The sequence below is a fragment of the Mustelus asterias genome, chromosome 13, assembly GCF_964213995.1.
Source record: "Mustelus asterias chromosome 13, sMusAst1.hap1.1, whole genome shotgun sequence".
NCBI lineage: Eukaryota > Metazoa > Chordata > Chondrichthyes > Carcharhiniformes > Triakidae > Mustelus > Mustelus asterias.
This window is the reverse complement of record NC_135813.1, coordinates 96,321,137-96,348,379: the sequence shown is the minus strand read 5'-3', so window position 1 is coordinate 96,348,379 and position 27,243 is coordinate 96,321,137. Positions and strand designations below refer to the sequence as shown.

Genomic DNA, 27,243 nt, shown 5'->3' with positions numbered 1-27,243 from the left:
AAGCACCACATTAATTCTAGAGAGATCAGAAACTATACCAGCCACCCCAAAGTATTCGGATCCCACGACAGCAACGCAACGTAAAAATGATCAGATCATGTTTTTCAAAAAGTGATTTTGGTCAAGGAACAAGCATTGGTTCAGACATCAGATAGAATGGGGAGGATGGTGGGATGTAGATGGGGAAGGGATTTCCCCAGCTACTCTTGGAATGTCATGGGATCTCTTGCATCCAACTGAGGTGGCAGAGAGGACCTTAGTGTAAAAGTCTGATCAGAAACATGACACCTCCAACATTGAAGGACTCCTTTCATACTTCATTAGAGCATCATCCTAGATTTTGCATTCATGCCCTGGAGTGGGACTTGAACCCACAGCGTTCTGACTCAGAGGAAAGTCCATTACCAACAGAGCTATAGTTGACAACAAATCAAGTGAGGGAATTACAGTTCCCCAAATTTAATATGTTATTAATTTCCACAAAAATTAAAATCACAAAACCGCCTGACCAAGTTCTATATTCAGTTTAGAGAGGCGATGGCCTAGTATTATCGTTAAGACTATTAATCTCAGCTAATGTTCTGGGGACCTGAGTATGAATCCCGCCACAGCAGATGGTCGAATTTGAATTCAATTAAAAAATCTGGAATTAAGAAATTACTTACCTGGTCTGGCCTACATGTGACTCCAGACCCACAGCAACGTGGTTGACTCTCAACTGCCCTCTGAAATGGTCTAGCCAAGGGCAACTAGGCATGGACAATAAATGCTGGCCTGCCAACGACGCCCATGTGCCACGAATGAATAAAAAAAATACAAGTAATAGCCAGCAGGGTGGTCACCACCTCTTATATACTGGCATGCAAAATAAAACATCACTTTAACCCAGGTACTTTCAACAATTGTATCCTTTTAAGTGTGCATGTCAACTGGGCCCCTTACATCTCTGAACTTTCTCAAGTCAACTTTCCCCAATGTTACTGGCAATGGCATTTAAGGAAAATAAAATGAAAGGAAGCTCGAGGGAGACATCAATACTAGTTTAACCCAACTGCTATTCCAACAAGATACCTCCCATTTTCGCAAAATTGTTACCCTCACAACCTAGGACATTGTTCACCAGAGAGACTACCGCTATCCAGCCAAAACTGCACATTATAGTTTAAAAAAGTTAAAATGAAAATATTCCAAAATATAACCGAAGGAAAAAAAGGTCAGGAAAACAATGGGGGCCATTCTGCCATAGGGTAATTTTTTAGCACAGTGGGCTTGGAGATTCAAGTGGTGCCCCATGCATGGGATCTGTGCGGGGCGTCGTACCCCGATAGCACTTCCCAGTGCCGAATTTCCGGCATCAGCTCCGCACCAGAAATAGGCACAGAGCTTCATTTCCCACGCAGGACATTATTTCCCTACAATTTAAATGTAATTAGCGGGCCCTGGGACTGAAGTCTCTGGCCCCACTAACAGCCCCCCCCCACTTTAAATTATTCCCTCTTCTTTTTAAATCAAAAAACAGCCCTCAACTCTTTAGGACAACACACTATTCATTAGCAAGAGGCCAGGCCACCTACTTTCAGGATCTTTCTGTAGACAAGGGGCCCTATTTTACCATTTTGATTCCAAGTGTTGGGCAGATTTGAAACTGGGAGTGTTTCAGATCTGACTTTTAGACCCGTTCTCAGGCGCCCCCATACGCACTCTGCCTGAAAAAATATCCGCGATTCTGAATGGCACTGTAGAAGTCCGTGCCAGGGCTTAATGCGCCCAAAACCCCGCAGCTCTGATAGGCGCCTCCAACTGCACACGCGCAGAAAAAAAAATTGATAGAATGTGGCTCCCCGGCCACATCACTCCCGGGCCAGATAATGCCTTCCCCTGGCCCCCACAGATATTGTTCAATCCCCACAACATTCCTGACCCCCTTATCCCCCCACCCATCCACCACCCAGACCGACCACGGGCCACTCCCCCCTTGCCCCCACCAATCTCAGGCAGGGTAGCAGCAGACCCCCCTTCCCGCTCACTGATCACAGGCAGAGTGGCAACGGACCCCCCTTCCTCCTCACTGATCAGCAGAGAGCTGAGACGCTCGACACTTACCTCTTCACTAGCTGGAACGCCCGAATCGGACTTTTGTAGAGCATGTCTGTTTCGTGCCAAATCTGGATGGGCGAACGCGGTGGTAACGGGGGAAGTACCGGGAAGGTTAGGCTTGCAGCCCATTAAGTCAATTTAAATGTATGCAAAAGCATTTAAATGGCCGACGCGCCTGTTTCGAGTGCGGTCCCGATTGTGGCCATTTTCAGACCTTGGGAAAAGGGAACCGGCGCAGAGGTGGGCGCGGATCGTGCTACTCGCCTCACACCCGACTACCAATTTTTCACGCCCGAAAATGGGCGCAGCTTGATGGTAAAATCGGGCCCACAGCGTAGACATGTGCCAGTTGTAAGCAGCCATATGTCATTATGACTCACGCATTTTTCCCTGTCCCTGTAATCGCTTTTCTTCTTGGGAGGAGGGAAAGGAAGAACCTCTTTGTTGGCCAATATCCTCTGCTACTAACCCTGGCACGATCACAAAATCACCATGGAATAATAGTCACAAACTAACACTCTCTATTTTGGGTGGTGGAGGTTAGTGCAGGGTAAAGGATATGCAAGCAACAAAGGACAGTATTTGTACGTCATTGTGCAACCCTACATGCCTCAAATGCACATTGTATACTTTAGCAGAGAAGCAGCAATAAATTGAGATGAAGTCTTCTTTATTAGCCAATCCATTCTCTTAGCTTAGAACTGGTCCTGCCAGGAATGTTTCACTTATCCAGCCAGATCTTTTTTTTATAACCCAGATTCAAATCCTGCCACAGCAAATGTGAAATTTGATTTTCTTTTAAAATCTGCAATTAAAAGACCACGAAGCAATTGTCGTAAAAGCCCTGCTGTTTCACTATAATGTCCTTTAGGGAAGGAAAGCTGCCATTCTTACCTGGTGTGGCCTACATGTGACTCCAGACCCACAATTAGGATGGGCAATAAATGCTGGAACAGCTAGAAACACTGACATCCCATGAATGAAAAAAAAAATCTGAAGGCAGTGCTAGACAATACTCTACATGATAATAACAAAACGTTGGTTACCTTGTTATATGTGTAGGGAGTGGGTGAGGTAGGTATGATTCCAGATTTCTCTTTCTGGTGTCTCCTCTGGGCTTCCAGTACCTGTTACAGAAACAAAAAGATTACATGGAGAAACCAAGTCTCCATAAATATGCGCACCGTGCTAATTACTTCATCAGCATCCTGGTAAGAATGAAGCAACCCAAAACTTAAAATACGGAGGAAGCCCTGGGGCGGCACGATGACACAGTGGTAGCATTGCTGCCTCGGCGCTAGAGACCCAGGTTCAATTCTGGCCTCGAGTCAATGTCTGTGGAGTTTGCACGTTCTCCCTGTGTCTGTGTGGATTTCCTCCGGGTGTTCCAGTTTCCTCCCACAGTCCAAAGGTGTGCGGGTTAGGTGGATTGGCAATATTAAAAAATGCCCCTTAGTGTCAGAGGGATTATCAGGGTAAATGTCTGGGGTTACAGGGTTAGGGCCTGGGTGGGATTGTTGTTGATGCAGACTCAATAGGCCAAATGGCCTCCTCCTGCACTGTAGGGATTCTATGATTCTTTGTGGCGCTGGAACAGCTTGAATTGGTCTGCCTTGTCAAAGTGCCATCCATGGAGCATCATACATTTTGACGATATCAGCAGTGCATCCAAGAGATTGAGGGCTAACACTATTTCTTGTGGTACTGTGGGTGGTGATATGGTTCAAGGCAGTGCAAGGCGACTCGGCATCTACTCTCGAGATTTTGGCACCTGGTCTGTGTTGGAACATGTAGTTGTATGCTGCTAGAGGTAAAGCCCATGGTTAGACTTTGGTTGATGCAATAGCAGGAATAGGCTTGTCTTCACAAAATAGTGGTGGGTGATCAGTGATGATCACAATGCCAGCAGTGTTCAGACACTTGGTATAAACTGGGCTGTGACGATAAATCATATCCAAAAAAGATTTGAGTTTTGAGGTGCTGGGGCTTTTACTTTCTCTTCTAGAGGGTGGCATCAACTTTAAATCCAAGATTAATCGACCTTGTGAGCCTGAAAAGTACACTTCTCTTTTTTAAGTCACACCGCCACCTCTTTGAATTTCTTAAGCGTCTCTTCAAGGTTTGCCAAATGCTCTTCTTGCGAAACTGACTAAAACATCATCTCACTACTTTGGGTATATCTTGCAATGACCTTTTCATGGTGTGCTGAAAAATAGCACATGCTGAAAACACACCAAAGGGTAACTGGATGTATTGAAACAAACCCTTGTGGATGTTAATCATTACAAATGTTCTTGAATCCTCATCCAATTCCAATTGTTGATGCGCATGGCTCATGTTGGGACGATCTGGTTAGGGAATAACATCTTTGTTTAAAGTAGACTAAGTTCGAGATTCAAGACACTTGCTCAGTGAAGAAAGCCACAAGATTGTATGGGTTTTGAACAAACAAAAATAAACTTTACTATACAAAGTCAGAAAGTTAAAATAATTTATGATATCTATCTTGAGTATGGGATACAAGTGAATTAACAAGTCAAATGTGGAACAGTCCCTGCAGATTAGAGGGTAGCGAATGTCACAACAATATTCAAAAAGGGAGGTAGAGAGAAAACAGGGAATTATAGACCAGTAAGCTTAACATCGATAGTGGGGAAAATTCTCGAATCCATTATTAAGGACTTTATAGCAGAGCATTTAGAACGCAGCGGCAGGATCAGACAGAGTCAGCATGGATTTATGAAGGAGAAATCATGCTTGACAAATCTGTTGGAATTCTTTGAAGATGTAACTAGTAGAGTTGACAAGGGGGAGCCAGTCGATGTAGTATATTTGGACTTTCAGAAAGCGTTTGACAAAGTCCAGCACAAAAGATTATCGTGCAATATTAAAGCGCATGGGATTGGGGGAAGTGTATTGAGATGGATGGAAAACTGGTTGGCAGAGAGGAAAAACAAAGAGTAGGAATTAATGGGTGCTTTTCAAATTGGCAGGCAGTAACTAGTGGGGTGCCACAGGGATCGGTGCTGGGACCCCAGCTGTTCACAATACATATTAATGCTTTGGATGAGGGAACAAAATGTCACATCTCAAAGTTTGCAGATGATACCAAGTTGGATGGGAGGGTGAACTGTGACGAGGACGCAGAGATCCTTCAGAATGATCTGGACAGATTGGGTGAGTGGGCTAATCAATGGCAGATGCAGTATAGTTTGGATAAATGTGAGGTTATTCACTTTGGAAGCAAAAGCAAGAAGGCAGATTACTACCTGAATGGCTGTAAATTGGGAGAGGGGAGGGTGCAGTGGGACTTGGGTGTCCTTGCGCACCAGTCATTGAAGGTAAGCATGCAGGTGCAGCAGGCGGTAAAGAAGGTAAATGGCATGTTGGCCTTCATTGTGAGAGGTTGCGAGTGCAGGAGCAGGGATGTGTTGTTGCAATTATACAGGGCCTTGGTGAGGCCAAACCTAAAGTATTGTGTGCAGTTTTGGTCTCCTTTTGAGGAAGGATGTTCTTGCTCTTGAGGGAATGCAGCAAGGTTTACCAGGCTGACTCCGGGGATGGCGGGACTGTATGTATGAGGAGAGATTGACTAGATTAGGATTATTTTCACTGGAATTCAGACGAATGAGGGGGGATCTCTGAGGCTTATAAAATTCTAACAGGACTAGATGCAGGGAGGATATTCCCAATGGTGGGGGAATCCAGAACCAGGGGTCACAGTTTGAGGACTCAGGGTAGACCATTTAGGACGGAGGTGAGGAGACATTTCTTGACTGTAAGAGTGGAAAGCCTGTGGAATTCATTACCACAGGAAGTAGTTGACGCCAAAACACAATGTATTCAAGAGGCAGCTGAATATAGCACTTGGGGTGAATGGGATCAAAGGTTATGGGGAAAAAGCAGAGTTAGGCTATTGAGTTGGATGATCATCCATGATCATAATGAATGACGGAGCAGGTTCAAAGGGCCAAATGGCCTCCTCTTACTCCTATCTTCTATGTTACTCAAATTGAGCTAAACTAGGATCAACAACACACTAAAAAAGGACTGACAGCCCAGGTGTACGCAAATCACTCATACATTGAACAAAGAAAACTACCCCTATCTCTCGGCACCTCCATCAATGAGATTCCACCCATTTCCCTAATAAAGGGTGGCATGGTGGCACAGTGGTAAGCACTGCTGCCTCGCAGTGCCAAGGACCTGGGTTCGATTCCTGGCTTGGGTCACTGTCTGTGCGGAGTTTGCACGTTCTCCCTGCGTTTGCATAGGTTTCCTCTGGGTGCTCCGGTTTCCTCTCACAGGCCGAAAGACGTGCTGGTTAGGTGCATTGGCCACGCTAAATTATCCCTCAGTGCACCCGGACAGGCACCGGAGTGTGGCAACCAGGCGATTTTCTCAGTAACTTCATTGCAGTGTTAGTGTAAGCCTACTTGTGACACTAATAAATAATCTTTAACAACAGGATGATATGTCCACCATACATTCCATGAGCTAAGTAATCAAGTAACCACTGTTTGCGCATCAAATAAATACAGAAGATCAACCCAAGAAAGGTCAGATATCCAGGGATTAGCCAACCACGCTAGAGTGTGCACCAGTACATATTCCCCTACTCCAGAGGTGCCAACAGAAAAAAAAAGAACCCAGTCTTTTCCAGGGTACATGATCTGTCTGTACCTTCATAGGAGACAAGCCAGGATTTCTTAATCCCTAAATAACAAAAGTACAAAAGAAAAATGTGACATAAATAGTTCTAATGGGGGTTTAACCTCACCCACAATGAGAACTTACAAGGCCATACCAACCAGCTCTATATCAAATCACCTACCTGCCGCCCTGTTGTGCGCTACTCGTCTTATCTACAAGCAGTTAAAAAATATACTCCCTCAGTGTAAATGCAAGGATTACTGCACATAAAAAGATTAATATTGCACAACCCTCATGTCATAGAACCAACTCAGCATGCTCCCCAATAGAAAAAGGAGAACTACAAACAACCCCCAAACAAGACAACATCTCCATATTGCAGCATTGAAACCCAAGAATTAGAATTTGACTCAGGGTCAGAAGCAGGGTGGGCAGACCCCCTTACCCATGCTGCTCTCCTGGTTCCACACGTCAAAACCAAGATTGAGTGCAAACAGTAACGCACATTAAACTAAGGCCTCCCTCGTTCCACTGGCGGAGCACACCGGTGGACGAATACCAGAGAAAAAAATAAAGGACAATCCTGATTTTCGCAGGATAACAGCGACAAACGCCTGTGCTCATATATCATTTGTCAGATTAAAAGACAATATCACAAAATCAGTAGTAGAATCACAAGGGAAAGAAAGTTCAGGATTAATGATGAACGTCAGGATAAACAAACATCTATGGATCGTGAGAAGGCCATAGCCATGACAGGATCGTTGTGCAACATCCAGGATTCATCCAGAGTTTCATCAAAGCTTTTGCACCTCAGCCATGTCATCCTGAAGCCCCAGTAACGAGAAACCTCTGCCCCAGCGGTTTGCAAAGACCTGCCATGTCCAGCTGCCTTCAGCCCTTCTCAACAAACACCAAAGACAAGCCAACGCAAGACCAATGGTTGGAGTCTTCGACCGACCCTAGGCTTCAAAGACCGGATACAATGTGCTCCGTTGAACTTGAAACACCCAGCCTTCTGAAAACATGGCAGCCAGTTTGCAGATTCAGACAGGAATTCATTCCCAGCTACTCTCAGGAGACCAGGTGCATGGATGCTCCTTCTCCAGGCCCATCTCCCCGAATCAACCAGGATGTTCGATGTACCACGCGGCTGGCTTTTCAATGACTGAATGCGAGCCCCCACCGAGGAAACTGCCCTCTCGATTGACGAGATTCTCATCTCTGCTTCATCCACTTTCTTTAGGAAATTTCACAGTTCATCAATATGAATGCCAATAATTTGTGCCGGGGAGCCGAGACCGTTGTCTACAACCTCACTCACTATGGCAGCCATTATCTCGATGCCTATGGCACCACAGAAGCATAGGCCCGCTCACCAACAAAACTGTCTCTGTGAACTGGGCCCAACCCAGCCGTCTCTGACCACCTCAATCAAAAGGAGGAGTTTCTTAACTCGACTATCCACCGCCAAAATTTAGCCAGGATCTTCCAGGAACAGAGCACAGATTATACACATCAGGATCAAATAATTGTGGGCTGTGTATCAGGATTAACAAAAAGGATTAAAAGACGAGTAGCACCAGAGCTCGTGAAAACGCAGCTGCTCCCGCGTTTACATTATGTGATGACCTCCCTTTACTGGGAATTGTGAACCTGTCACCTTGTGGAAAGTCAATTTACAAAGTGACTTAATAAACAGAATTGTTATTGTGGCAATTGTTCCTGGTTTACCTATTGAAAGTGTAGATTTTATAATGGGTAATGATTTGGCCAGTATAGGTAAGCAACATGGCGATGAGTAGGTGTTCGATCCTGCCAAGTTCCTAAAAATTACTACGGCCACACAAGAAGCTTATTGTCAATCGCAAGCTATTGAAGAAAAATCTGATTAGTGTAATGGACCAAGTTTTACGCACAAAAGATGAGTTTTTTGATGAAAAATAAAAAATGGATGAGAACACTCGAGTGTCAGTCACAGGAAAAGGAACTGCTGGTGGATCAGAACAATTGGTTGAATGCAAAATTAAAAACCAAAACTGATGAACTATTAGAACATCATGAAAAAAAAATGAGATTCTTGAACTTCAATATGGTCTGGAGGGCAAAAATAATTAGATGGGTAGCTTGGAAGATCAGATACAGACTTTAAAAGCAGATAGAAAATCTAACAAGTGAATTGAAAGAGTCTAAAGAGCAGTCCATAACCATGGAAAAAGATTCCAAAAGGAATCGAATGCCTAAGTTAGGCCCGGGTTCTGCAGATAAGTCCAAACCAAATGCAATAGAACTCACCAGAATAGTTGCTCAGCTGAATGAAAATATTAATAAGCTTGAAAAAGAATTGGAAAATAAGTAAAGTAGTAGATGATAAAATTGTGAAAGAAATGGAAATGAAAATTCCATTTTTCATGTGTCAACAGGAAGATTATGATTGTACGTAGAAGACTGTATCCTCTCCCTTGGGTAAATTAGAAGTTGACTTGAGTAAAGAGAGCGAAACCACCTTAGTGCAAGTCTATCCATCTGGATTTGATCAAAAGTATGAAGCAACAAAATCTGTTATGGAGGAAGTGAGTGAGGAATATTGTTCTGAAGCTGGTTGTTAATCAGATAAACATTGGTTCCATAGCAAACTGTTTCTATTAGCAGAGGAGAATAAGAAAAAAAAACATGTTCTTCTGTATTAAAGTCCAGAAACCTAATGAGTCATTTGTAGCATACGCATGACTAACATGCACCACGTGTGAAGAGGGGGAACACTACCAGAATACTGATTTGCAGTCACATCAACAAGGTTAAACACCGGAGTACAAAACAGAGAGAAAGCTGGTCAAGCTGTTGCTAAATAAACTTTATTGCATCTTCACTACATTTGGTTTACCATGAAAGAATTATAGCCATAAACCACGTGTTGCTGTTCTATTCAGAGTTTAAAGGGTGTAGCAAAAAAGGAAGATTCTGAGTTAAAGTCCTGTGATGTTTAAATTTCACTAATCCAACTTGTTGTATGTACTGGCTTTTATTTTGGTTAAGCCTTGGTACCTTTATAATAGTAGATGCGGAATTGTGCAACAAAATGAAAAGATCATCGGTATAGTATACAATAAGCCATTGGTCAGAAGTCTATAATGTTGAATACTTCTTATGAAGACATTGTAAAGCCCTTGTAAAGAAACCTTCACTGTAGTGAAGCTTTCTTTCTTCCAAGGGAATAGGTGTTATGAAAGTCATGTTTATCTTAATGTTGAGAGCAAGAGATCGGGAACTTCAGTGGGTGTTGGGGCTTTTGCAAACAGGGAGCAGGCTGGACCGGTGTAGAATGGCATTTTTACATTCTATAGCCCCAGCATGCCTGTGCACAAGGAAAACAGCACAAAAACCTGGGTCAGGAGGCTGGGAGCAGAGTGCCGTGGAAGACTGGTGTCCCAGTCAGTGGACCGGGAGAAAAGGGGGAGGAGACAAGGAGAGGTCGCAAAAGAATAGTCCCAGAAAGGGGACAGGAAAAGGTCCAAGTTCAGTTTTTAAAAATGGCAGGTGCAGAGAAACAGACTCCAAATGGAAAAAGGGCTGCGGAGAGCAGATTTTAAGTGAAGGTGGCAGCTGTGGGTTGGTGACTCTGTGCTGCAGGCCACTGGGGAAAGTGTAGCCCTTTGGAGCAGTTGTGTTCTGCTAGATGCAGCTGAAGAGCTGAAGTTGTGCTTGCGAGTTGGTGCTTGAGTGCAGCCTCGGAAATCCAGGGGAACAGAGTCTCAGGAAACGAGAGTGGATCTCTGTGGGGCGGATCCTTGTTGATGCAGATCAAGCTGGAGCGACTTGGGAAATTTCAAGGTTAATCTTCGAAGATAAAGACTAGAATCCCTTGTAAGAGACAGAGAATCAGTAAGATTTGTTGATTCGGTGTTACTGGCATCTGGGTGGATTGTTGAAAAATCCATGGACTATGCCTTGGTCGCATTTGCCATTTATTATGTTTGACTACTGTCGGCTTAGGGCGGCACGGTAGCACAGTGGTTAGCACAGTGGTTAGCACTGCTGCTTCACAGCTCCAGGGTCCCGGGTTCGATTCCCGGCTCGGGTCACTGTCTGTGTGGCGTTTGCACATTCTCCTCGTGTCTGCGTGGGTTTCCTCCGGGTGCTCCGGTTTCCTCCCACAGTCCAAAGATGTGCGGGTTAGGTTGATTGGCCAGGTTAAAAAAAATTGCCCCTTAGAGTCCTGGGATGCGTAGGTTAGAGGGATTAGCGGGTAAATATGTGGGGGTAGGGCCTGGGTGGGATTGTGGTCGGTGCAGACTCGATGGGCCGAATGGCCTCCTTCTGCACTGTAGGGATTCTATGATTCTTAATTCACATGTACTTCGCACTTATTCTGAATGTTAGAGTATAAAATAGATATTATAAGTGGTTTTATCTTTTTGACCTTCCATAGTAAAATTTCAAAACACATGGAATCTTGTGGCTTTCTTCATTGAACAACTGCCTTGAATCTCAAACTTTGTTTACTTTAAACAAAACATTATTGGTCCCCAACCAGATCCTACCAACAACATGAGGGTCTTCCCCAGGGTCATAACAAGACAGGACAGTAGTGAATATTTTCCTTTTTTAAATATGCAATCTTCATCTTCACACCATAACTTAATAAACAATGAGATTTGACAGTTTCCATATTCTCTGATCTGTTGTGAATAATGTCACAAGTAATCACGTAAAAAACTGTGCAATTCAAGTATTTAAATTTTAACAGTAACCACCTTTCAAATTATGCCATTATGAGGAGAACTTTGGTGAATTATCAGGTATATCACTACATGGGTGACAAAAATAGAAACACACTTACCTGAGGTGCTACATAATATGGAGTGAACTGTGGAGTCATCAGATCCCCGTGGTCGATTTTGGCAAATCCAAAGTCGCACAGTTTAACTGGTGCATCCTAAAAGATGCAAAAGTCAGGATATCAAAAGTAGGAAAGGAAAAGATTGTCCATCAGTCTTATTATCAGACCATTGAGGTTTGCAACACAGATGACCATTTGCCCACTATGTCTGTGCCGACTCTTTGCAAGAGCAGTTCGACACAGACGCTTTTTCCCAGGGTGGAAGAGTCAATTACTAGGGGGCATAGGTTTACGGTGCGAGGGGCAAGGTTTAAAAGAGATGTACGAGGCAGATTTTTTTACACAGAGTGGTGGGTGCCTGGAATTCGTTGCCGGGGGAGGTAGTGGAAGCGGATGCGGTAGTGACTTTTAAGGGTCGTCTTGACAAGTACATGAATGAGATGGGAATAGAGGGATGTGGTCCCCGGAAACGTAGGGGGTTTTAGTTAAGTCAGGCAGCATGGTCAGTGCAGGCTTGGAGGGCCGAAGGGCCTGTTCCTATGCTGTAATTTTCTTGGTTCTTTGACACTAATGATTGTCCCATGCTCTCCCACGGCATTATCAACTTACACCTTGCATCCCAATCGCAGGATCCTATAATGCAGAAGGAGGCCATTTGGCCCATCGAGTCCGCACCGACCACAATCCCACCCAGGCCCTATCCCCATAACCTCATGCATTTACCCTAGCTAGTCCCCCTGACAGTAAGGGGCAATTTAGCATGGCCAGTCCACCGAACCCGCCCATCTTTGGACTGTGGGAGGAAACCGGAGCACCCGGAGGAAACCCACGCAGACATGGGGAGAATGTGCAAACGCCACACAGGCAGTGACCCAAGCCGGGAATCGAACCCGGGTCTCTAGCGCTGTGAGGCAGCAGTGCTAACCACTGTGCTGCCCAAGTCTACTGCACTTGGTAGTCCCAGGCAGTCTCCCATCCAAATACTAACCAGGCCCGAGTCTGCTTAGTTTCCGATATCAGGTGTTTGCAGACTAGTATGGTCATAGGCAATAAATTACATCTGCCACATTAGCCCATTTAGCTAAGCTATATCCTCCTGATATCTGTCAACAAACAATCCTTTTCACTGTTTTACCAAACCCTCTACTTTATGTTACCAGCAAACATCACTTATACCAAACCACTTGTTTTATGTTAATATACATTTTATGAACCCATAAAAGTTATCTCAAAAATAAATAAAAACTTCTTCAATCCAAGCAACGCCAAATATGATTAACACATTTTTCAGCCTGCACAAACTTAAAAACTACTTTTTACTAGATATCATGGCATAGAGGGCAATGACTGGACTGCTTTCTTTTTCTTAAAATAAAGTTACAGGTAGTTAAGTCACTATACAAGGTTTCAATGCAGTACTTGTACAGACAGAGACTAGCACATTGCAGTTGTTTGAGCAACTGCACAATGTTCCTGATCAACCTGTTATAAAAGGGGAATATAATTTTGCAACAGTCCTGAGATTTGGTTGTGGCACTGCCCTCTGCAGGGCACTGAGGGGGTCTGTTTGCCTCTAACCACAACTTAGCTTTTTTAAGAGGGCAGGTGACCGTCCCAAGCTGCAGATCTTGGATTCATTTGTTGTGGAATGGTTTCACTTCACTGTCGTGGGAAAATGTCTCTAACGACAGTTCCACCAATTTGCACGTTGTTAGAGGTGTTGGAGAGTAGAGAAAGGGCGCATCATTAAGGTGGAAAACATGAATGCTCCTTCTCACTATAGAAAAAGAACAGTGGCTGAACTGTAATAGGGAAGGTTGAGAAAGGATAAATTTACTGTGCAGGGGATAGAAATGCACAGACGAGTGCAGCCGACAACAGATTCCTCATGCCACTAATTCACCACACTCCCAAGTATTAATAACTCAATCCTAAACACACAGAGGTGCGGGAGAACACATTTGTCATGGTTTTTCTAAAAACACCTCCCAATTAAAAGAACAAAAAAAGAGAATGGGAGGAGAGTTTTCTTTAAATAAAATGAACTACCAGCATTAAGACCACACAGACAGAAAGTTCACCACCACATCCTCAAAGACAACTAAGGATGGGCAATAAATGTCAGCCTTCCCAGTAACACTTACATTCCAAAAAGTAATTAAAAGAAAAATGCATCTTATAATAGGTGGCCCAAACCTTGGTTTTCAGGAGTGTTTTGAAAGAAAGATGGATAAGTGGAAAAATTTAGGAAAGAAATTCTTGAGTTTAGGGCCTAGACAACTAAAGGGACAGCCGCCAATGTTGGAGTCATCAGGGTTGTTCAACAGGAAAGAATTGGAGGAACAAAGATCTTACAGGGCTTTAGGACAGGAAGAGATTATAGAAACAGGGAGAAGCAAAGCCAGAGAGGTATTTGAACAAATCTGAATTTGAATTAAGACATGGTGCTGGTCTTGGAGTCAATATAAGACAGCAAGCAAAAGGGTGATGGACGAATGAGACTTGTATTAAGAATGTGGAATATGGGGATCTTGATAACAGGACAGGTGATTGGAAGTACAGCATCAAATAGAATGCCAAGGTGTGAATAGTTTGGTTAAAATTTAACATGAGGACTGACATATGAGATACTTTAGAAGTGAAGTGCTAGCTGGGGTCAAACATGGGCAAATATAGAACTTTCAGAAAATGATTCTTTGAATCAGAATATCTATCTCTGGAACATATACAAAACTAATCTGAAAATTACAATCTATTTCATATATTTTAACAGTGCACTTTTTGCACAGATATTCAACTTTTCCAATCTTCTTTTCAAGAAGCCCAAAGCCAGCTATATGCCACCCTCCAATGTCAACAGCATGTGTCGGGGCAGGAAACAGTTGATCATTACAGTTTCAACTCCCACTCTCCAAGAGCACACTGGTTCCATTCTCTTTCTGCTTTGTTAATTGACCTGTCAATCAAGTGAACCTAGGGGTCCCATTTGCAATCTGACTTGCAAGTCAATCCACAATTTATTTCCTGCAATGTGCAGCAAATACACCTTCTGGCCCTCAAGGGACACCACTCATTCCTTGAAAAAAAAACCCATTGTGTATATAATTATAGTTTCAATAGTGTTAAAACATGAAGATTAACATGTCACTAGTCAGTTTAGATGTTTAGACATGTCACTAGTTTAGATGGTCAACCTTTGATTCTCGTACTCACCAGAGAGTTGTCCTTGAAGAGGAGGTTTTCAGGTTTGAGGTCTCTGTGGGCAATGTTCAGGGAGTGACAGTGCTGTATAGCTAGAGCAATCTGCACCAATAAATGCAACACAATATTACGTAAATAATAGTAAATATTTAATGACCAAGATGGGAGAAAGCAGATTAGTATGATTAGCTGTTAAAACAACTGAAAACACAGCCTTCAACAATATGGAGCAAATGCACTGGGGATTTATATCTGTGAAATCACAAAGTTTCCTCACTCTAAATTTGCTTCATATTGAAAAAGAGGACAACCTTCTAGTCTAAATTAAAGCAAAGTGCTCTACTATCTTCTGCACATCAATGCTGGAATGCACATTGCTCAACTTTTCTTTTTAAATAAATTATTGTGATTCGAGTCATAAATTAGAAGGTTAATGCAGCTTGTGAAGAGTATCTGTTCCATTTGAGACAGGAATCAAATCTTCTACTGTAATAATACTGGCATTTATATGATGCCTCATCATATCAAACTGTCTCCCAAGTGTATCACAGAATAAATTAATTTTGAAGTGCAGTGATGTGTGTCAGCAAACACAGTAGTTATTCAACATTGGCAAAGGAGCGAACAAGTAATTCTGGTTTGGACGGCAAAAAATTGGGCAGGATACAAAAGTAATTCTTCCACGAATGGCAAATGACCTTTAGCGGAAAGGTGTCTGCAATACCAGCCTAGAATATGAGCCCAGACCCAGGTGTGGGGATTGAACCCACAATCTTCTGATTCAGATGCCTTAACTGAAAGTATTGGAGTTCAGATACAAACACTTCACAACTTTATGCAAAATATACTTTGCATGTTATAGTTAATAGTTTGCGTGACACTAAATATTTGTTCGGTAAAACATTTCCTAACTTAACTGCCTGTGTTAATGTTTTCAAATTACATTCCTCAAATGTGAATTAGGGGCACATAGGATACAGGGTAATTTGATAAGGTGAATTCAAAATTGGCTTAGTTGTAGGAGACAGAGCATGATGACAAGAGAGCTGCTTTAGTGACTGGAAGCCAGTGTCCAGTGGCGTATCACAGGGATCTGTGCTGGGTCCCCTATTAATCATCATTTATATAAATGACATAGGTGGTTATGTGGGGTGGGGGAGGGTGGGGATGGTGTAGGATTACTAAATTTGCGGATGACACAGATTGGCTAGGTGGTCAACAGTGAGGCAGTGTGTTTTGGACTACAAGAAGATATAGACAGGATGGTCAAATGAGCAGATGATTGGCAGATGGAATTTAATCCTGAAAAATGTGAGGTCACACTTTAGAAGGAGTAATTTGACAAGGAAGTATTCAATGAATGGCATGACACTAGTAGGTTTTGAGGAACAAAGGGACCTTGGCGTGTTTGCCCATACATCTCTGAAGGCGGAAAGGCATGTTAGCAGGATGGTGATGAAGGCATACGAGACACTTGCCTTTATCAATTGAGGCATAGATTACAAAAGCATGGAAGTCACGTTGGAGTTGTATAGAACTTTGGTGAGGCCACAGCAGAAGTACTGTGTGCAGTTCCAGACGCCACATTAGAGAAAGGATGTGATTGCACTGGAGGGGGTGCAGAGGAGATTCACCAGGATGCTGCCTGGGATGGAACATTTAAGTTTCGAAGAGAGGTTGGATAGACTTTGGTTGTTTTCATTGGAGGGGAGAAGACTGAGGGGCAACCTGATTGAGGTGTACAAGATTATGAGGGGCATGGATAGAGTGGGTAAGGAGCAGCTGTTCCCCTTAGTTGAAGGGTTAGTCACGAGGGGACATAGGTTCAACTTGAGTGGCAGGGGGTTTAGGGGGATGAGAGGAAAACTTTTTTTATGCAGAGGTGGTGACAGCTAGTTGCCTCACATACTTTAAAAGCTTTACATACTTTAAATTACCTTTAAAAAGGTAATTTAGCTGGATGAGCACTTGGCACATCATAACATTCAAGGCCAAGGCCCAAGTGCACTGTAGGACTGATTCTATATTCTAGGGACCTATAAATATTTCAGAATTTATGTTAAACTTGAAACTTTTATTCAACATGAAAACAGAAAAAAAAGTTCAATTAAAATTGAGCATTAAGCAATATTTTAGTTGTAGCACTTTAACATAAGTAATTCTACTTTCATAAGCCAAGTTAAAAATTGGCTGATAAGATAGCATTTCTAACATTTCAGTGCATCACTGTATTTTTGTCCTTTGGATGAGATGTCGAACTAAGTTCTGATCTACTTGTATCATTGGTGAGGTGAATGTAAAATAACCCACTGCACTACTGAAAGAGGAGAGTTCTTGGTCTGTGCCTTAGCAACAGGCTCACCACTCAACCCTTGCCAAAGTTGTGTTAAATGGTCATTCATCTCATTGGTGTTTGTGAGGCCTTGTGCAAATGGCTGCTATTTACATATTAGTCACTGCATGTGAAGTGTTTAGACCCGACAGAGTCTGAGTGATGCAATAGCACATTATACATACTAAACCTGCACTACATCAACTCCACCACACATAAGAGCCCCACAATCATTAGGAGTATCATGACACTGTAGGCAGAATTTAAGAGAAAAATTAGAGCACAAATTTGCTTGTGCACCTCCTAATATGTTCAAAAGGAATACAAGCAGAAATTTGGACAATGTCTCCCAAAAATATTATGTTGATAGGCCACCTTACTTCATCATTTAGAAAGATGCAGCTTAATCCGGGATAGTCAGCACGGATTTGTGAAGGGCAAGTCTTGCCTCACAAATTTGATAGAATTTTTTGAGGAGGTAACTAAGTGCGTAGATGAAGGTAGTGCAGTTGATGTCATATACATGGATTTTAGTAAGGCCTTTGATAAAGTCCCCCACGGTCGGCTTATGAAGAAAGTAAGGATGTGTGGGATAGAGGGAAGTTTGGCCGATTGGATAGGTAACTGGCTATCTAACAGAAGACAGAGGGTGGTGGTGGATGGAAAATTTTCGGACTGGAAACCGGTTACCAGTGGAGTGCCACAGGGATCAGTGCTTGGTCCTCTGCTATTTGTAATTTTTATAAATGACTTGGAGGAGGGGGCTGAAGGGTGGATCAGTAAATTTGCTGATGACACCAAGATTGGTGGAGTAGTGGATGAGGTGGAAGGCTGTTGTAGGCTGCAAAGAGATATAGATAGGATGCAGAGCTGGGCTGAAAAATGGCAAATGGAGTTTAACCCTGACAAATGCGAGGTGATTCATTTTGGTAGGACAAATTTAAATGTGGATTACAGGGTCAAAGGTAGGGTTCTGAAGAATGTGGAGGAACAGAGAGATCTTGGGGTTCATATCCATAGATCTCTGAAGGTTGCCACTCAAGTGGATAGAGCCGTGAAGAAGGCCTATAGTGTGTTGGCGTTCATTAACAGGGGGTTTGAGTTTAAGAGCCGTGGGGTTATGCTGCAACTGTACAGGACCTTGGTGAGACCACATTTGGAATATTGTGTGCAGTTCTGGTCACCTCACTACAAGAAGGATGTGGAGACACTGGAAAGAGTGCAAAGGAGATTTACCAGGATGCTGCCTGGTTTGGAGGGTAGGTCTTGTGAGGAAAGGTTGAGGGAACTTGGGCTTTTCTCTTTGGAGCGGAGGAGGTTGAGAGGAGACTTGATAGAGGTTTATAAGATGATGAGGGGGATAGATAGAGTGAACGTTCAAAGACTATTTCCTCGGGTGAATGGAGCGGTAACTAGGGGGCATAACTATAGGGTTCATGGTGGGAGATATAGAAAGGATGTCCGAGGTAGGTTTTTTACTCAGAGAGTGGTTGGGGTGTGGAATGGACTGCCTGCAGGGATAGTGGAGTCAGAAACTTTAGGAACATTTAAGAAGCTATTGGATAGGCACATGGAGCACTTCGGGATGATAGGGAGGAAATAGCTTGATCTGGGTTTCAGACAAAGCTCGGCACAACATCGTGGGCCGAAGGGCCTGTTCTGTGCTGTACTGTTTTATGTTCTATCTCACCCTATGTGGAGCATAAACACCAGCATAAAATTTCTATGCTGTAAAAATTATATGCAAGTGCAATAATCAGGCAAAGGACAATGCTCACTTCACTCATATTCCTTGAGTTTGTCAAGCAAATTAGCAAATGATGCATGCTTGGAGAAACCCAGACCCCACCTGCCTACATAACCTGCCCCTGTTAATATTCACATCTTAGCTCTGCTATTTGTCAAAGACCAAGAACCAGAACCCAATGCTTTGGAAAAAAAAAACACAAATAAGTTTCTCTCTCTCTCTCTCAATCCCCCATGCTCCCTAATTAGGCAAAGCAGTCATCTCCTGGGCCTGTGATCATTTTAGGAAACTTGATTTTCTACAACCAGACTGTTTTATGGCATCTCTATCCACAAGAATAAAGCATTTATCACCTGTTTAGTAACTTGGCTTGCCATTTTCTCTGTAAAGTGCTTGTGTTGGCTGATTCTGTGAAATAGCTCTCCACCTTCCATCATCTCCATCACAATTAGCAGCCGAGGCCTGCGGATTATGAAATAGATAATTTAATATTTAAATAATAAAACAAAAAAAAGGATACGGGAAAGGAAGAAAGTGAGGAATCAAGAAAAACAGGAAATGTAAATATAATTGAGGATACACCAGAAAGAGAAAAAAAACCATGCGTAAGAAACTGCAAAAGCTGAACAATTTTCCATTTTGTGCAGCACGAAGAATGAGAAAATCTGTAACAAAACAATGTGGAGATACCATATCATTCAGCCAGACTATGTATTTATATCTAATTTACTGGGAATTATGGATACCACTAAGGACCATGTTGAGGCTGCCCAAATTACATCTCAAGTAGGATTTTTGTGGTTGGCAGAGAGGAAGCATATATCCAATCAGCCAGAAATGGTTTTGAACTAATGTCCACATCAACAATCTAGCTTAATGTGCTTCCTAATTCACAATGCCACATACTTCAGTTCTTAATATAGCCACAACTCCTGCACAAAATGAACCATGTGACCGTTTATTTCACCTTCCAATTTGTTATTGTGACCGAGACATACCTTGGACTAGATTCATGGGGGAACTGAACGCTGTTAGCATAAACCTCAATAATCTGAACAATGTTATTGTGGCCCACGCACATCAGGTGGTGTCGAACCTGGAAATAATGACACAGAAATAACTTGCAGCAGAAATATAAAAATGTCAAGTCATTATATATGTAAAGAAATCTGTGCAATTTCCCCCCCCCCTTTATGCTGCAGTATCTTAGCTAAAGTCACAATGCAAAGCAATTTGTACCACTCACTGCCCAAACTAAATACTTCATTAAGGATTTATTTTTAAAACTTTTAAGTGTTGGGAATCTGAAGAGAGAAGATGCTGGTAACACTCAGCAGGTCTAGCAGCATCGCAGTGCTGAGTAAGGATTCCTGACCGAATTTCTTTCTCTCACAAAAGGATTGATTTGCTGCGTAATTGCAACATTTTCTGTCTTATTCAACCTCATTTCCTTATATATTGACCGATATTCCTAACTGATCAAAGCAACTTAAATGTGAAAACAAATAAATGAACTGTTTACTTTGTCCATTTTCACTTTAAGGTGTTGCTGCTTTTCAGCTATTTGGAGACTTTTATCATGAACATTGAGAAGTAAGAGGCTGCTGAAAGGTCTAAAATGGTCCCTGCGTATTTTGCTGTCCTTGGGTGGTGTAGTTCTTAATTGTCATGAGAATTGCATCCTTCTTATTCTACTCAATGACACTGGTTAAATTAGTTTTCCATTACTCAAACAGGAAATCATACTGGAATTTTCAAAGACAGGAAGGATTTGCACTCCATTGGGGACTTCCTTCTACTTTGCTTTTTGTTGCCTGGCAAAGGGGGATAAATAGGTTTTCGTTGGCCTTTATTGCTGTTAGACACAGCAATACCATTTTTAGAAGTACTGCCTGTGATTATATACTGTGAGAGAGCAATCGAGTGCAAGAAAAAAGATGTACTCAGCATTAATTGAGGACAGACTGGCTTCTACTCTACTAATGATCATCCTCACTATGTTGCCTCATTAAGGCAACATAGTGAATATACGAACATTCGTATCAGTCCCGCAGCCTTAATGAGGCAGACAGAAATCCAAGTGAGAAGAGGAGAAAACAGAACCATTTTAGAGATAACTTGATCTCCCTCGCGGAGGCAGGGAGTAAAGATGTTCTTCAGTACTCAGACTGATAATTATTTCCATTAACAAAGTCAAACATTCCATTAAGCTCTCTAAATTTAAACATGCTGAGAATCGCAGATTTTAAAACCACAAGAAGAACAACTACAAAGTCAGGCCGTGATTCGCACATCAGCTTCTATGGCTCATTGCATCCTAGTGCCCACAAATTAAAAGTATGGAGCCAAAAAGCTAGGAGTCTTGTTAAAATGAATCTCTAAAGAAAGGGGGGAGAGAATCCTTTTGCTGTTCATAAAGAAAGGGATCTTCCACTGATCTGGTGGGTAGCAAACTGTAAAATTTCACAATGTGTTTTGCATATTGTGTTTGAGTGGTTCCACGATTTGTCCAGTCTGTTACCCTTCTGAATAATTTTATACTTCAATATACATCTCACGTGCAAGTCGCTCTCTGACTTTTGGCCAAAACAATCCAAGCTCTCTCTGTATTTATCACCCACTCTCCAACGCGCCTGGTGCAAACCTACTCATTGAGAGAATCATGGAATAGCACACAATCAAAGGCAGCTAATCAACTGCTCGTTGGAATCCACCCTTTCCCACTGTCTCACTTTTTGCACAGTTATCAGGCTGGTGACAGTTCCCACCAATCCTGCCTCCAAAGTTAATGTAAAAGGAGTCAAAATGTATTTTTATAATTTAATTTTTTTATTTATAATAGCTTCCATGGGGCAGACATTAATTTGTGTAAGTTAAATTAACCAAAAACAAAAGCCATGTATACAAATGTATATAATTTTAATTCAGTTTTTTCATGGCCAGTTGCTTTCACTAACACTTTTCTCTCCGACTTTGCTCACCGTTTGACTGGCTAACATGTCAAAACTTCAAGAGTCTCGTCCATGTTCCCAGTATAGGCCAATCTGGGATGCATTTTTTGTCAGTCTTTGATCATAAGCCTGTTATTCTGTTGGGAGACGGTGTGAAATCTTGGTCTTCTGTCAAAGCATAAAATAGTTTTCCTCCTTAAACTGGTACACCATCTACGGCTGGCTTTGAAATCTGCAATGCCTAGTTTTCTCACTTGTTTCAGGACAAGGATTTGGGTAAATCCGTGAGAAACTGAGTCTGACCTGGCAATTTTCATTAATGTGTTTTGTAACTTAATTTTCCAACTGTGGCCACATGCTAGGCTTTCCTCCAGACATAGTTTTGACAATTGCCAAAGAATATCTATTGAGCGCTTCCTCCAATCATTCTTCCCTGATATCTTCAGTTCTGCACAATTGTTTGTCTGTTCTGCAATCTCAATGACTTTAAGTTCCAACTGGGCTGTGTATCTGCCATTTCTTCTTGATATCATGTTGCCATGTTAGAAGGCAGGATTGGGGGAACACAGCACAAACTCATAAGGTAGCAGACTTGACAGCACATGTTGATGTGCACGAACAGGCGAGCCACACAAAAGCTCATTGATAGCGGTGGCCAATGGGTTTGCCACATCCACCGCGGAAAGTCTTAAGTCTTCGCTCCACTTTTACACTCATACACGGCAAATTACAATTTATATTATTAAATATATTTTTAAAACATCACATTCTTACCTCATTTCTTGCTTTTGGGCGATCGAGGAGAATCTTCAGTGCAAATCGTTCTCCTGATGATTTTTTCATGCATACTCTAAAAATAAATCAAGCAGTGAATATAAGTGACAAAGTAAAGACAGACCACTCCATTACACTTCTCCTTGCTAGGTTCATACACTTCCTTGCAGGGTTCTATGAACAAGAATGTTATTTCAAGATATGTAATCACCTGCCAATTCAATATCAAAGCAGTTCCCCAAAGTATTTTCCAAAAAAAGGGCTGAAAAATAAACTCAGTCTTTAATTAATAATAACAACACTCCAATTGCCTCATCTCATAAACTATCACTTAACCCAGAGAACAAGTCTATGGCAAATCTCCTGTGCATAAGCCAGTTGGTGTCAACAATGCATGGGATTGGCAGAACAGATAAGCAGAGCATCAGCTTGATGTCTCATTTGAAAGCTAGCAGCTCTACCAATTACAATACAGAAAACCACTAAAAAAACAATAAGGCCAAACAGTAATAATTAGATTCTTGAAAGCCTGTATGTAGATTGCAGGAGAAAGGCGAGGTTAGGAATTCCATAATTTTTGAGTTCCTGGTAAAGAAGAGATTGCAATGGCTTTCAATCTGAAAACTTTTGTGATGTAGTGGGAGGTTGGGGATGGAGATAAAGAGCAAGTAAGGCAGCAAAGCTGCAGCTTAGGATGAAATAAAGCTCAGGGCAACAATATAAACAGCAGCAACAAAAAGTAAAGGCAAGGAATTAGTTTTGACACATTTTCCTTTTGACTAGAATAATAATTCCAATTAAGTACCACATTCTGTCCTTGTATCTGACTAACTGGAGGGAAATATTCAACTGCTCTGCATGTATCTACTTCCAATGACATGGTGATTGTCCTCTTCATCTGAGGTTTCCACACAGGTAACATTGCAACTGCTGGCCAGGCAAACAATACATTCTTTTTCTCACATTTCGCTTCAACAAAAACAATGAAGAAAAGGTTGCTTGAGGCCTGAGGTTATATTTTCTTCAGGGGAGATGACAGCACGGTGGCTCAGATGGCAACCCTGATCTTGTGGTCAGTCAATTTTCAATGCTTTTCAAGACAAAAATTTAGTGACAAAATTTTAATAAAAAGGTGCAAATTTTCTCACATCATAGGTCTTCTACTGCTTTGACCAAGCTTTTTGGACAATACTCCTAGTAACTCTTTTGGTTCAGTGATAAGTTTTTTGGCAGATCACACTTTTACGAAACACCGTTGGATGTTGTTTTAAAGGCATTATAAAGTGACTATTGCTGTTCATCCTAAAGTACTACTTTAACACAGGAGCGATAATTGACAGTAAGGGCAGTAAAGTTTCAACATTCCACCTGGCTGTTCACAGGGACGCACACTGAGGCAAACATCAGCTATTGCTGGAGGATCACCAACTCAGTGAAAGACCCTCTTTGGTCTACTGAAAACTAGTTGGTCTTCCATTGAAAAGAGTTTTCCCCAACTCAGGTGTTGCAGACTGGCATATTCCAAAGCCTAGAACTACATGCCGAGGGATGCACTAAAGCTTGGGGCAGCTGCCGCAGAGGCGCAATGGAGAAGGTCCAAGACCTTTCAGTCATGGTGCATTGAAGGGAGGGAAATTATATAGAACCTCCTTAGGTGGTTTAACTGGAACATTGAAATTTAGTCTCTCCTGTGCCCCTCCAGCTGCAATGGATCCCGAGTGAAACAGAACAGTCTGAATACGAATATGATAAAAGAGAACGTGGCTGCAGCACAAAGAAGCCCAAAATACAGAACAAATTGAAGACCTTACTTAGAGGTGCCACTGCAGGGTTGTGCAATGTTAGTCTGAGGAATCGGATGATCTTCTATGGGACTGCTTAGAGTCAGTAGACTGGTCAGAGTTAAAAACTCTGCGACCAGCCTGAACGAGTACACCACTACAGTAACTGACTTAATTAGTATGTAGAAGACTGTGTGCCAAGGAAGCAAATCCGCGTGGATCCTAGCCAGAAACCATGGATGAACAGGGATATCCACTGCTTGCTGAAGTCTGAGTCTAAGGCGTTCAAGTCAGGCGACCCTAACCTATTCAAGAAAGCCAGATGTGAACCGAGGCGATCCAAAGATGCCAAAAGACAGTACTGGACCAAGTTAGAGTCCCAGGCTAGCCACAAGGACCCCCATCAACAATGGCAAGGTCTGCAAGACATAGCAGGCTACAAGATGAAGACATATAAAATCGCCGGCACCAACACACCCCTCCCTGATGTGCTCAATGCATTCTATGTGTTTTTGGTAACAGGTCAGCGAGGGCACATCCTCCACCCCAGAAGCCTCGGATGAACTTGTATCTGAGGTCATCATTGCAGGTGTCAGAGCAGCCTTCTCGAAGGTCAACCCACGGAAAGTGACTGGCCCGGATGGGTTACCTGGACGAGCACTCAGATCCTGTGTGGATCAGCTGGCGGGGGTATTCAGAGACATCTTCAACTTTTCTTTATAACAATCCGAGGTCCCCATCTGCTTCAAGACGATGACCATCATCCCGGTACCAAAGAAAATCCAAGCAGCGTGCCTTAATGACTATCGTCCGGTGGCTCTGACATCCATCATTATGAAGTGCTTTGAAAGCTTTGTCATGGAACGAATCAATTCTGGCCTCCCAGATTGCCTGGATCCACTATAGTTCGCCTACCACTGCAACAGGTCCATAGCAGATGCCATCTCCCTGGCCCTGCACTCAACCCTGGAACACTTAGATAACAAAAATACCTATGCCAGACTCCTCAGCCTTCAACACCACTATTCCTATGAAACTCATCTCCAAACTCCATAGCCTGGGGCTCAGTTCCTCCCTCTGCAACTGGATCCTGAACTTCCTAACCCACAGACCGTAATCAGTAAGGATAGGCAACAACACCTCCTCCACGACCATCCTCAACACTGGTGCCCCACAAGGCTGCGTCCTAAACCCCTTACTATACTCCTAATACACATACGACTGTGCGGCCAAATTCCCCTCCAACTCGATTTTCAAATTTGCAGGTGACACCACTGTAGTGGATCGGATCTCAAACAATGACGGGACAGAATACAGGAAAGAGATAGAGAATCTGGTGAACTGGTGCAGCAACAATAATTTCTCCCTCGATGTCAACAAAACGAAGGAGATAGCCATCGGCTTCAGGAAGTGTAGTGGAGCGCATGCCCTGTCTACATCAATAGGAACGAAGTAGAAATGGTCGAGAGCTTCAAGTTTTTAGGTGTCCAGGTGACCAACAACCTGTCCTGGTCCCCCATGCTGACACTATAACTTAAGAAAGCCCAACAACACCTCTACTTTCTCCGAAGACTAAGGAAATTTGGCATGTCAGCTATGACTCTCAGCAACTTTTACAGGTGCACCACAGAAAGCATTCTTTCTGGTTGCAGCACAGCTTGGTATGGCTGCTGCTCTGTCCAAGACCGCAAGAAACTACAAAGGGTCGTGAACGAAGCCCCATCCATCACTCAAACCAGCCTCCCATCCATTGATTCCATCTACACGTCCCGCTGCCTCGGAAAAGCAGCCAGCATAATCAAGGACCCCACACACTCCAGACATACTCTCTTCTATCTTCTTCCATCGGGAAAAAGGTACAAAAGTCTGAGGTCACGTACCAACCGACTCAAGAACAGCTTCTTCCCTGCTGCCATCAGACTTTTGAATGGACCTACCTCGCATTAAGTTGATTTTTCTCTACATCCTAGCTATGACTGTAACACTACATTCTGAACGCTCTCCTTTCCTTCTCTATGAACGGTATGCTTTGTGCACAAGAAATAATACTTTTCATTGCACACTAATACATGTGACAATAATAAATCAAATCACTGTTCCTACTTTAAAAAGATGATAGAAGTTGAGCAGCTTTACTCCATATGAAGCTACGTCATAAATGTTAGAATAGACCCTCAAATTGCCTCCTCCAAATTGGGTGACTAGATCTAGGACTCATCTGAAAAGTTAAAAGCAGAGAGCAGTACTTGCTCGAGTACTTAAAATCTCTCAATTTAGTATCACTAATTTATAAGTTTATTATTTTATCTGTATATAAAAACCTCACCCTTTGACTCTCTCTATCTAATACATTTCCCCTTCCCCACCCCCAAACTGAAAGAGAAATATCTGGGTTACTGCTTTGGAGTGAAGTTGCTGCCAGCTTGAATCTTCAATGGCTGAAACTGTGTCTAGAATATTGCAGTGCTACACCGCCAAGTGATAAAACATGAGCTTTTGTCAACATGAACTGATGTCTCCACGAGAGACGATGCTGATAAGATGCTTTTTCAGAGAGTTGGTGCAGATCCAATGGGCCAAATGGCCTCCTTCTGCACTGTGGGGATTCTTTGGTTCTATATGCATTTCTTTATATTGAAGAATAAACTGCTCCTAGGCAATCTGCCATTTTGCAGTAGCCTGCGGTTTTACTATAGAAAATCCCAGAAATTGCTTTTGGGTCCTTCCAAGTATTTATTGCCTTCAACCCTGTAGCCAATTTTAAACAAAGGTAAACAACTGCATTATTCCCAAGCTTCTGTCAACTCCTCCTTATGACTGGCTGCTAGGAGCGAGATTATTATAGCATTGGCAATTCTTCCCTTTTT

The 27,243-nt window shown here is 42.6% G+C and overlaps 1 protein-coding gene across 1 annotated transcript in view; it reads right to left on the bottom strand.

Moving 5' to 3' along the window:
* The window catches only part of mapkapk5 (MAPK activated protein kinase 5), a 71,092-nt gene that overhangs the window by 20,480 nt on the left and 23,369 nt on the right, over positions 1-27,243 (bottom strand). Inside the window, exons 3-8 of the mRNA XM_078227333.1 lie at positions 22,596-22,671; positions 19,869-19,966; positions 19,224-19,332; positions 14,804-14,893; positions 11,591-11,686; positions 3,144-3,224 (exon numbers count right to left, since the gene is read on the bottom strand). Of these exons, the coding sequence (XP_078083459.1) occupies positions 3,144-3,224; positions 11,591-11,686; positions 14,804-14,893; positions 19,224-19,332; positions 19,869-19,966; positions 22,596-22,671 (550 nt within the window). The remainder of the gene's footprint in view (positions 1-3,143; positions 3,225-11,590; positions 11,687-14,803; positions 14,894-19,223; positions 19,333-19,868; positions 19,967-22,595; positions 22,672-27,243) is intronic.